We start from the raw sequence: 13253 nt of genomic DNA on the forward strand, positions 1-13253 counted from the left end.
TCACTCACTCGATATGTAACCTTGGTAGTTTTCTTCCACTTTCAGTGCCTGTTGCTTTCTCATCAAATAACGAGCAAATTTTTGTGAGGTTATTAATATAAATATGCTTTATAGATGAAAATGTGTTATTCAGACATTCTTGATTCTATTTATTTCTTAAAAACTTTAAAAAATTTATGAGAGAGAGAGAGGGAGGGAGAGAGAGAGAGAGAGAGAGAGAGAGAGAGAGAGAGAGAGAGAGAGAGAATAGGCATGCCAGGGCCACCAACAACTGAAAACAAACTCCAGATGTGCATCATCTTGACCATTTGCCATATGTGGTCCTGGGGAATTGAACTGTGGTCCTTTGGCTTTGCAGGCAAGTGCCTTAACTGCTAAGCCATCCATCTCTTTCTGAGGTAGATCTGTTGTACATATGCTTTGCTTTGCTTTATCCATTGACTCTCCAAGATCTAGCTAAGCAGGCGTTTATATCAGAGGCTTCAGAAGGTTACCAGTTTATGAGGGCAGGCATTTATGCAGACAGTCATGTTCACTGCTGTGTCCCTAAGGTCTACCACAGGACATGGAACCTAGATGGTACCTGGTAAGTGTGAGATTGTTTATAGTTTGTGGCTTAGATAGGCAGGGTCATTATTAGCTTCCATTTTGGAGCATAGAAATCGTGTATGTATGTTGATGGATATGGACACCTGCATTGGAACAGCCTGAGTGGGCACAAGCATAAAAGCACTTGTGTTGGCAGCTTAGGTATCATGATATGTACTGAAAATTTATCAAGACATAGGTTTGTTATTGACACTTTGAAAGCAATTAATTTCAGAGAAATGGAACTTTCAAAGCATGATACCAGGATTATTATAGCTACTTCCTTTTTAGTCTGGGTAATGAGCTAGAATTATTAGACATATGTAGTAGTAGGATGTGGCTAGAGGAAAGGCAAATTTACTGAATTAAATCTATTAACTAGTTGATAAACTTTCTATTACATACTTTTATTGGAATACATATTTAGATTCTATACTGAACTTGATCCAAGTTCTAATTATTGAATATATGGCTTTTTTTTACATTAACAAAGGAAGTAATAGCACAGTACTTATTCCTTCATCCATTATCTAGTGTTTCCAGTAACTGAGAAGTGCTCAAAACATGAAGAAAAGAGATAGAGCCATTTATGCTGACTTACTCTGAATCTTGGAACATAAAAAACAGTTGCTATTGAAATCTTCACTGGTTTTGAAGTGATTTTCTTTCAATAATGGTTTTGTGGACAGTGTTTGAAACAAACCCAAGAAAATACCAAAAATGTCTAACTCAACCAGGTGTCCATAAAATCCTCCCTGGTTCAAGCACATGAATATCTTCATGTCAAATAGTAGCCTCTAACCAGTGGGGTCTGGACCAACCCTTGTACTTGGAGGTTATAGATAGTTTATTTTTCTTTCCCTTGCTATTATTTTAATTTCTGTCTTGACTCATTAAATGATAAATTTTTAAGGAAAATGGGTGGATTAACCATAGTTTTGCAAAAATTCAAAATCTTTTTTAAAAAACATTGAATAGAGTATTCATATGGAGAAAAATGTATGGGATTGAAAGAAACAACATCCCAGAGGCATACAAGAGTCTTATAACATATACTGTGGTAAGTGGTAGCAAAACATAATTGAAAACACTAATGCACATATCTGCTTGACAAGACTATTTCCTTTTACCACACTACATATCTTTCCTCATTCAGGCCAGAGCTCTGCTTTACCACAAGGGACTTATTAGGCTTTTCCTGCTTAAGATTTATTGTTCAATAATAGGTATATATTCAATAATAGGTATATATTCTATTTTTCACATGAAGAAAATAGTATGGTTTTATTTTCAGGTATCTTTATTGAGAATCAACAATATTATTTATGGTTTAAAAATCTGGAGATAGAAATTTCTCTCAGGAATAGCTTCTACTTGAGTGTTACTAGTAGCAGGCAAGAAATAAACTAGCCAAGTAAATTATTCTTGGCATGTTAGTTTTCTATCACTTGACAAATACTGGCCTAAACAACTTGAGGGGAAAACATTTTACTTTAATTCATGGTTTTAGAGGTTTCAGTCAAGTTGGCCTCCTGCATGTTGCTGGCCCATGGAAAAGCCATGCATCATGTTGGAAGGTTGTGGTAGAGGAGAGCTGTTCACCTCATGGCAGCAAGGAAGCAAATGAAGAGTCAAGAAGTGTCAGGGCAACATTATCCTTCAAAGGAATGACCCACTTGCTCCAGCTAGGCCACGTATTTGTAGTTCTACTACATAGTCTATTCAAAATTTGAATACATAGATAGATTAAACCACTGATTTGATCTGGATCCAGTTGTCTTTGGAAATCACCTCACAGGCATACCTCTTAGGTGTTTCTCAGTCTAATCAGTTTGACAATCAAAACCATCACTAGAGGGAGGTGACGAAGGCAATGTAGACATTGAGAGAAAAATAGGAACCCAGATGTGTTATAGCCAATTAAAATGTGATCCTGTTGTTTTGATTGACATTTTGAAATAAAAGCTGTGCCTCACTTTCCTCAAACATACATCATATGTTAAAAGCTGAGTTTTTATGAATGGGAGTTCTGGAAAGACTAAATCTGGTCATGCTAGAATGGTTCATTTCTCCCTCTGTGGAAACATGCAGACCTGGCATTTCAGAAGTTTCTCCATCTACTCAAGTGCTAGCAGATATAACTTTAGATTTTAATAGCATTCATTGTATGTTTTGGTGTTTAGTCAAGAATTATTATTATAGGGATCTTTGGTGGCTACTGAATTTTCTTTACTTTGATTGGTATTAGGTAAAAACTAACTAGTGAGAAGTATCAGTATTAAACAGGTATAGGAGTAAAATATTGATAAACTAATCCAATGGACATGGTCTTTCAACAGTGAACCCATTGTAGTGATTCAGAGGCAGCCAGTTCACACAAATATCCTTTGTCTCTGAGTGGATGAATAACAGCAGGCCAATAATTTTTCAACTTAATAATCACATAGAATTTTATTAAAGCACTGCTCTCTTGTCATAGAAGAATTTTGATTTCACTGCCTGACTTTCACTATAAGACTGAGGAGTTCCTAATGAGAAGTAGAAAACATCTCAAATCAGTCCACTAAACAACAGTAACCTCAAATCTCAAAATTTAAAACTTGTGAGTATAAACATATCACAAGTGGAAAATATGATTCCAATAGAACTTTATGTCTTTTAAAATATTTAAAATATCATATACAATTACCTAGGTTATATGTGAAAGCCATATATAAACTAAAAATGAATTTCATGTATAGATAGGCTTGTATTCTGTTCCAAAGACATCTCACTATATATATGAAAATATTTAAAAATTTTAAAAACCTCACCCAAATCCAAAAGACTTCTGACCCTAAGAATTTCAGATAAGGGAAACTCAGTCTGAAGTTGATAATATAGTTTTTACCTTTCCTCAAGTTCCTAAAGCTCAGTGTGTACAAATTGACCTTGGACTTTCTCCTTATGGAAGGATCTCATTATTCACTCATCTTTGTGGGTGTTTTCCCTTCTCCATCACAAACTCCTTGAGTCAATTTTTCATGCAGTGGTCAAAGTCATGTTTTCAAGACACATATATTCATACAAACTGACCACCCTAATTTGTTAAAACCCTCCAATGGCTACACTTTGCTTTTACTTCCTTAGTATAGATGAGTAGACCTATAAAAAAGACAGTGACAGTTAGAATTAGATAATAGCTTAAATATGATGAAGTGCTTATAATAAAAGCATCTAGGGCTTAGCAAGTATTGGTTCTTCTTATTATCCTTGATACTTCATCATCCTTCTAGCTGTAGCCTATACCTCTGCTCTTTCCTGTCACATGTTGGTACCCTTGCCACTCACTCATCTGCCTTCATACTGCCAGGTGTTTTATATCTTTGAAATTCCAGCTCAGAAACAGCACTTCCTTGGGAAATTTGCTTTGTCATCTGCAGTAGACTAAATCCTTCCTAGGGTGTGCTTTCATTTGTTTCATTATTTCATTGACCTTCTTACCAATTTTTCCTTGTGATAAAATCCATAGGTCCATGAATGAACTATTGGCAAGATTTCACTAACTTTATGTGGAAATTTGAAGGAAAAAGAGATTGATTAAAACAGAATTAAGGGCTGGCAAGATTTCTCAGTGGTTAGGGAACTTGTCTGCAAAGCCTAATGATCCAAGTTTGATTCCTCAGTACCCATGTAAAGCCAGATGCACAAAGTGGAGCATGTATCTGAAGTTCATTTGCATGAGCTGGAGACCCTGGCACACCCAATCTGTCTGTCTCTTTTCTATCTATCTCTTTGCTTGCAAATAAATAAAATTTCAGCAAAAATAATTAATAATAAGAAATATAATTAGGAGAAAATAATGGCAAGAGATTGATTGATATGGTCAGAAAAAAGTAAGAGTCCAGGTGTCCTAATGCACAGTCAAGGACCTACAGATAACGATAAACACTAAAAGAAAGGACTTGAATGTTTATAGACTAAAGGAATGATATTTAAGGAAATAGATATGTTTATACTTCTTTAAACATTACACAGTATATACATGTTTCAAAACCTGAAGTTAAGCTGATAAAAATAAAGAATAACAAATTAAAATGATTCATCTTGTTTGAAGGAAATAAATTCAAGAGGAACAAAGACATGAAGTCATTAAGGAAATCCATAAACTTAATTACAGGCTTCCTAATATTACTTTCACAAGATCATACCATTGTTTATTTCTCTTGTTGAATACTTCTCTGTGACTTATCTATCTTTGTTAATAAGCCCATCATAAAATAGCCAACCTGATGTCTTTAATACTCCCTTCTTATCTTCATATCATAGGAAAATATGACATGTTGATAACATATTGGTTTTCAGCATCACTTTCTTATCTACATTTTTCAGTTAATGTACTTATGTGCATATTTCCTATAAACTTTTAAAAATCTTTTTAAAATCAGCAACTATTTTTTCCTTCTTCACATTATATTACTTATTTGCTATGAGTAGTCATATGAAGAGTCCTCTTTTAAAAAGCTCCAGCATTTTTACAAGTTTAATTTGTGATTATTGAACAGAATGAGGGCAGAGTAGCAGATACCCTTAATTCACTGTTTAAGATATTGTTATATTTTTGAAAAATTGTTATGTTTTTAAAAATAAAATAGGCATCTGATCATATTTTGTTTAGCAGAACCAGGTATATATAGACAAGGCATCAAAATAGCTGACACCTTTTACTACTTACTTGTCAAGTGCTTATCCCAGCAGAGAAAGACATCACTCACAGCTTCCACCTGACAAAAAAATAAAACTTCCACTGTTAATTTTGTCTTTCTATCCCACAAGCTTAATCCTAACAGTGGAAAAATCTTTAGAGTTGGGGAACACTTAGTGTTTTAAGTAGGGTAAAACCTCAGTGGCAAGGAAAATAAAAGCCAATTGGCTTACAGAACTGAAAGGATTCAAGTTCCTGCTTTTAGACAAAGCTCTATACAGGAGCCCAAGCATGTGCACCCAGGCCAAGTCTTGACACCTTTCTTTAGTCTTTGCTTTCCTCCATGGTAACTTTGTTCTCGAGCTTTGCATATGATAGCCCAGCAAGTATTTCTGGCCCTAGATATTTTTAGGTTTACCTCTAAGTGCAAAGGTCATGTGCCCCTATTCTGAGATTTCCAGCGAAATCTCATTAAGGCTTATTGATTCTCATGGGGTCATGCTAAAGCCATGGAAGTATGATGGTCTGCTTATCCAGGCCAGGGTCAAATGTCTTTTTTTTCCTGGATGTAGAGGTGAAGGAGTGAGAATGGGACAGAGACTGTTTCCAGGAGAGAGGCAGATCAATTCACAATAATAAGCAGGGAGGCAAGGAAGGACATCAATAAGTATCAGAGAAAATAAATAAGTCATGAAAATGAAGAAATAAGGGAAGGTCCACCTAAGGAATGTGATAAAATAGTACTATATAAAAATCAGAGAGATTCAGACAATGTAAAAAGAAGAGGCTTACAAGGGACTATCTGAGGGGAAAATATTTGGATCTATGCATATCTTTAACTTTTATGGAAAAACGATGCACTAGGAGTAATTCTAAGATTGAAATATACAATTCCCATTAGTACTATAATGTTAATATTATGAGAAATGTTCTCATCTCATCTGAGGCTAATTCTTTAGTTGCTGTGCTTATTACACTTTACGGCCTTTGGATTTATTCCCTAGGATCCGTCCATGGGGTGCTGATATCTTATCTCTTACCTCAAACAGGTAAGCTTTGGAATACACTGTGAATTAGCACTCCTCAGGGACAGACTCCATCAACTTATATAAGAGAAGGCTAGATTGTAGAATCAAGTAATTACATGAAAATTTATTATTTACTAGCTCAGATGGGGTTTTTTTCAATATTTTTCAATATTTTTGGTGGTGTGTGTGGGGGAAACAACCAAATAAACGGAAAATGAAAATGCATATGAAAACCTCCACATTGTAATCTGGAAATGATCAATTTAAAGATGCAAAACTCAGCAGATTTAGTATTCAGGATTGTCACGCTCACATTTAACTTGTCTTCATGGTACACAAGTGTATTTTAGGTTATTGCCCTCATATGGGACCACTGTTAAACATGTATTCTTTTTGGTTGTTTTGGCCTTGAATATTGGGAGCAAGTTAATGTTGGATATGATTTTTTTTTTAAAGCTTTGAGACTTCTTTTTTTTCTGTTTTCCTTATTTATTTGAGAGGGACAGAGAGAGAGAATGAGGCCGATAGAGAAAGAGAGAGAATGGGCACACTAGGGCCTCCAGCCACTGCAAATGAACTCCAGACGTGTGTGCCCCCTTGTGCATCTGGCTAACGTGGGTCCTGGGGAACCGAGCCTCGAACCGGGGTCCTTAGGCTTCACAGGCAAGCGCTTAACCGCTAAGCCATCTCTCCAGCCCTGGATATGAATTTTAATGTGTGCCTATGCACTTTAGAGTAAGATAGGATGGAGGGAGCTAGGGGTAGACATTGGTCCCAGAACACCTGAGCATATGAAGCTAATTGTAACATTATATTTTAATCACTTCTTAAAGGTGGGTTTACGTCTCTGAAGTCAGTGGGAAAGTCCCAAACTATATATTTGTGTTCTGCAGCTCTGATTTGGTTGATTTGAGGGGAGTTAGAGCCCTTGGGCATCTCCACTGTCATTCTCAGGCAGAATTGAAGAAGAGAGATAGATACTGTATAGACACTGGGAACCTGGCTCAGGTGGGTTTATAGCTGGCATTTGTTCCAGTGCTCCCATCATTCACAGGATGGAGGCTCCTTTATAACAAAAGGGTAAAAGCATCTTGGATATCATGCTCATCAGTGAGCACTGAGACCAAGACACATAGCTTTCTGCAAACACTCTGTGGAGAGCCATCTCCACAGAAAGCCCTATATCTCAGGATTCCCTTTTTCTTTGTTATTCTTTGTCTCAAAAAACATAATGTTGAATGCCTATATGCCAAATTGTGAGCATTTTTTATTTTATTATTTCAGTTCTCAAAATATCCTAGAAGGTAGACATTTGCACGCTCTCTCTCTCTCTGAATATATATATATATATATATATATATATATATATATATATATATACACATACATACATACATACATACATACATAGACATAGACATAGACATAGACATAGACATAGACATAGACATAGACATAGACATATATTCTGAAATCTGAAGCTTGGAGAGATGACTTGGTAAGGTTTCATAGTCAGCAAAGTAGTAGGGGTGGAATTAGTTTTGGCTCAATAGTCCATTCTTGTCCACTAAATAAATTTATGTCAAAATTCTTAGACCACTGATCACCTCACAGGTACTGAGGAAATGAGGATGAGAAGAAGAAAATGCTATGCTGGAAGAGGAAGCAAGCTGTACTTCAAGAGGCAGCCCTGGCCCATCCTTTGTCAATGGGCTTACCCTCCCATTCTGCTCTAACTTTTCTGGGCTGAGGTCTCTCTTCAGACAAGTGTTGAAATCCACAGGGAGGGTGGGCTGCCTGATTAAGCCAATTTAGCCTTTGGTTGGCATTCCCAATCTTGTTGAACATTTGATGAGTTGTTAGGTCATAAGAAAATAAATACTTATCAGTATCTCAGTTTGCTTTTCTTCAAAATGAATACTAGTCTTTTCTCTATGTGAACTTTGAAAAGTAGCTATTATCTGTCTGTACTGAGCATTTTAAGTATATAATGGTACCTCTTCAAAGTGGATGGAAGTGATGTGACCTTCTTTTAGGCAAGCTTTCTACCCTATTTCAAATACTAGTTCATGAGGAAGCTCACACTCCCTGAAGCGCAGCAGACCACCAAGTCTCATTTCAAGTTAATGTCATTTAAAAGCTAAAGTAAGCTGACTACAAACTTTTTAACATGTGCCTCTCATCTGCACAGCAGAAATCCCTTAAACTTGTTAATAATTCCATTCCTATTTTTTTTTTTGTAGTGAAACCACTTGATGACTTAAATCAGTACCATTCATTCTATCTTGGGCCATCTGAGAAATCATTCAAAGTTGTAGAAAGTCATCTGTTCCAGCTTGCTCTTCTGGCTGTGGGGCTGAGGAAAGTGCCTGATGGAGCTTAATAATAGTCAGGACACTGTGGCTGAGCAGGTGGTCTCCTTAGGGACCACATAAACACCAGAACACAGAGAGCATATCTAGCTTTCAAAGAGAGGAATATATATATATGATAATGATATTATGATATATATATATATATATATATATATCATAAAACACAAACCTCTTTTCAGCTGAAGTCAGGTTTCTCCACTTGTGCCACAGCACTTGCTACAGTAAACTTCATAGAATTTAGAAAGTAAAAGAAAGAAAATGGATAGTATGCCTCAAAGAGGAGAAAATGAATCTCCTAGCTTCCTATAGGACATATTGGGCTATTCAGTTGTTCAACAAGAAGCAGAAAATAGTCCTCTTTCTTCTAGAAACTTCACCTTCCAGAACTCCCTCATTATATTAATGATTCTTTGGAAAGTACTTGGAGTTGACCATTCATGGTTTACTTTAATCCTCAGACAGAGTTGGACTGAAAATGACAGAAACTGAGGACAATTAATTCAAAGCCCTCCATTTCACAACTAAAGAGAATAAAGAGGTAGCTTGCATCACTTTTGGTTGAGAGCTAGAGAGGGGCTGTTCCCACAATGGCCAGCTACTGGTAGTATTTGCCATTTTGGTTTTATCTTGGCTTTTCAAATAAAAATCATCTTACTTCTTATATAGAAATTTAGGTTATTGGGGCTGGAAGGATGGCTTAGTGGTTAAGGCATTTGCCTGCAAAGCCAAAAGACCCAGGTTGGATTCCTCAGAACCCATGTTAGCCAGATGCACAAGGGGGCGCACGTGTCTGGAGTTCATTTGTAGTGGCTGGAGGCCCTGGCACGCCCATTTTCTCTCTTTCTCTCTCTTTCTCTGTCAAATAAATAAATAAATATAAAATAAAGAAATTTAGGTTATGGAAAGAGGAAGAAGAATTTCTTGACATGACTGCATTGACTTTAAATTCAATTATACCTGAAAGTTCACTGGGGAAATTATTTTGATCATGAAAAAGATAATATTAGTTGGACTATAAACATTTGACTATGGAACTTGGTCAGAGGTGCAGTGGCTGAAGCACTTGCTGCACAAGTGTGAGTACCTCAGTATGGATCTCCCCAGAATCCACATAAACTAGATGTGGTAGCAAGGGGATATGTAATCCCAGTATGCCTCAAGGAGACAGGAGGTGGAGACAGAAGAGGCCCACAGACCTGGTGGGTTCTGTAGCAATAAACAATAAGAGGCCCTTACATAAGGTGGAAGACAAGGATCCACACTCACCATTGACCTCTGACCTCCACACTCACACACATGGACATGCGCATACATACCAATTTTTAAAAAATTTAACTGAAAAATATTAACAAAAATTAAATTTTTACTTTTATAACCAACTCTTTCAACATGCCTGTGAATACAGGCTGAAGCGTTTTGTTTCCTCTGCTAAACTTTAACTTTGAGTTTCTCTTTGCAGCATCTGCTTCATAATTTATGCCTGGGACCCTTTCTTCCTTTCCTAGAATACTATGATTGCATCCCAATATGTTTGGACCCTCCCAGCTTTCATCAAACTATCCTCATTGCTAAAATCCTCATTCCTCTTTTCCACATGAATATCCTTTGTTACTCTGACATGGTGCTTAGGTTTAGCTTCACTAAGAGCTGTGGATAATCTCAATGGTAACATGACCCTTGTAGGACCATAGCTATAAGATATTATGGGAAGTATCATAATGATACAAGGGAGGGAATCCATCAGGGGTGATTTCCAGGAAGAGAAAACATCTGAATATTTTGGAATTAAATGAAAGGCTCAACAGCCCAAAGGATATCTTTAACTTCCATTGGGGGCAACAGAAAGTGAACCCTAGAATTCTGCTTCCTAGCCCTGAGAGAAGAGGCTTGGTAAAAGTTCCTCTTGGCCTTCTTCCTTTGAAAGTGTTTGGCTTGGGCTGGAGAGATGGCTTAGTGGTTAAGCACTTGCCTGTGAAGCCTAAGGACCTCGGTTCGAGGCTTGATTCCCCAGGACCCACGTAAGCCAGATGCACAAGGTGGTGCATGCATCTGAAGTTCATTTGCAGTGGCTAGAGGCCCTGGCACGCCCATTCTCTCTCTATCTATCTGCCTCTTTCTCTCTCTGTCGCTCTCAAATAAATAATACAAATAAAAATAAATTGAAAAAGGAAAAAGCTTATCTTGAAATGGCCCTTAGTCTGTTGGTATAACTACCATCCATCCAGCTTTAACATCCACATGGCCTAAGGTCAACTCTTTCCAATACAGACTCAAGGTCATGTGGAAATGGAAAGAATCTGGATGTCATCTAAGCTGAAGAGTAGACCCTGGATCTGAGAGTTTATAAGAAATGTAATCTCAGGATCTTCCCCAGGTGGACAGAATTGAAACTCTGGGTAGAGTGAAAAATCTGATGTTCTTTCAGAACTGGCTACTGTGGAATAAAACTCATGCCATATCATTATTCTCAACCCTGCTGCACATTAGAGTTGTTTGAGAATCTTTGAAATGACACTGGTGTGAAGCTCCTACTCCCAGAATCTCTCTGTTAGTTGGTCCGAGGTTGAATACTAGAACATCAACATTTCATAAGTGGCACCCTGAGAATCACTGACCTCAATGCCTCATCTCTGGTTGAAGGAATTGGCACCTCTGCAGGGTGAGCAAGGTGACAAGGTGGCAGAGCTATGAGTACACTGTTCTAACATCAGGTCATTTTATGCCCGTTTTAGCCTCACATATATCTAGACTCAAGCATTGCAATTTCAAACTTTGTCCCAGTCTCAGAGAATAGGCAGGCTTCTAGAAAAGAGGTAAGTCCTCCATATCATGTGATTTTGTTTCAAATTAGTCTTGCTTTATTCTAAATCTTATAATTATGCTCCTGACAACATCTTTATCTTCTGATAGATCTTGATGACTTCTTAGGCCTCAGTCCTGACTTGATACCCTGCTTATTTCTCCTAAGATTAGTGTTATGCTTTGGTATTCTATATTTTGGACTGAAAGAAGGAAAAACAAGAAACAACCTGCATCTGGTTAAAGACATATTTCATGCATTTCCACTGAGAATGGAAAGAGCTGAGCTCATGAATTTTACTGTTCATCATTGGAGGTCTTAAAAAAGTGAACTTGATGTGAAAGCAGGAAAAATGAACATTGGAAAGTTTTTTTTTTAAATTAGAGATATTAAAGCTATTACAGGAAGAAAGCAGAGACTTTAGTGGTTTCCCTTTGTTTTGTTTTGTAATGTCTGATTGAATCATGTAGCACTATCTGTCCTGAGCCAAAAGAAAGCAATGGTTCTGTAAAACTCTTAAACATTGGCTGGTGTGGCTTCTGTATGGCTTGCATTTGAACCAGAGAGGCTCATCTTTAAGCAATGGAATCATGTTTATTTTCCAGGGGGCAGCACAGGCACTTCCCCGAGCACCTCCAGCACCGGGACGCCATCCCCTTCGGCTTCTTCTCATCTTTTATCTCCATCCTGCTCTCCTCCCACTTTTCACCTGGCCCCCAACACTTTCAACGTGGGCTGTCGAGAAAGCCAGCTGTGCAACCTAAACCTCTCTGATTATCCACCATGTGCCCGAAGCAACATGGCTGCTTTGCAGAGCTATCCAGGGCTGAGTGACAGTGGCTACAACAGGCTTCAGAGTGGCACCACTTCAGCCACTCAACCCCCTGAAACCTTCATGCCTCAGAGGACTCCATCCCTGATCTCAGGAATACCAACTCCTCCCTCGTTGCCTAGCAACAGCAAGATGGAAGCCTATGGTGGCCAATTGGGGTCTTTCCCCACTTCTCAGTTTCAGTATGTCATGCAGGCAGGCAATGCAGCCTCCAGCTCCTCATCACCACACATGTTTGGTGGCAGCCACATGCAGCAGAGCTCCTACAACACCTTCTCCCTTCACAATCCCTACAACCTGTATGGATACAACTTCCCCACCTCCCCCAGGCTAGCAGCAAGCCCAGAAAAACTGAGCACATCTCAAAGCACTTTACTCTGTTCTTCTCCTTCCAATGGGGCCTTTGGAGAGAGGCAGTACCTGCCAACAGGGATGGAGCACAGCATGCACATGATCAGTCCTTCGCCCAACAATCAGCAGGCCACCAACACTTGTGATGGCAGGCAGTATGGGGCAGTCCCAGGCTCCTCCTCCCAGATGTCTGTGCACATGGTTTAAAGAGCAATACAACTCTGCGGAGATAATGGTAGTCACAACCCCAGAATCTCCGTGGGTGGATCCTTCTCTTTGGAATCAATGCCTTAGGAAAATGAGAACTGTGCTTTTTTTTTTTTTTTTTTTTTTTTTTTTTCTGGAGGAAGAAAACCCAGAATGAGTGATACCTTTATGCCACTGAAGGATGTTTGCAGTGAGTCATCAATAACTCAGTGGCCATTATCCTGCCTTCTTAAATCTTAGTTTGATAAAGTACTGTGTATGATAGAGTTACCTTTGAAGAGACTGAATTATCATTTATAATAATGTTAAAGGAGATGCTAGCATGTAGCAGCTATGGAAAATCACACACACACACACACACACACACACCTATCTATACATACTTACA

General features: G+C 38.1%; 1 protein-coding gene across 1 annotated transcript in view; it reads left to right on the plus strand.

The window, feature by feature from the left end:
* Positions 1–12985, plus strand: part of Tbx15 (T-box transcription factor 15) — a 132727-nt gene extending 119742 nt beyond the window's left edge. Inside the window, exon 8 of the mRNA XM_004667510.3 lies at positions 12081–12985. Coding sequence (XP_004667567.1) covers positions 12081–12865 — 785 coding nt within the window. The 3' untranslated portion in view covers positions 12866–12985. The remainder of the gene's footprint in view (positions 1–12080) is intronic.
* The last annotated feature ends 268 nt before the right edge of the window (positions 12986–13253 follow it).

This window comes from Jaculus jaculus, chromosome 19, assembly GCF_020740685.1.
Source record: "Jaculus jaculus isolate mJacJac1 chromosome 19, mJacJac1.mat.Y.cur, whole genome shotgun sequence".
NCBI classification, from domain to species: Eukaryota; Metazoa; Chordata; class Mammalia; order Rodentia; family Dipodidae; genus Jaculus; species Jaculus jaculus.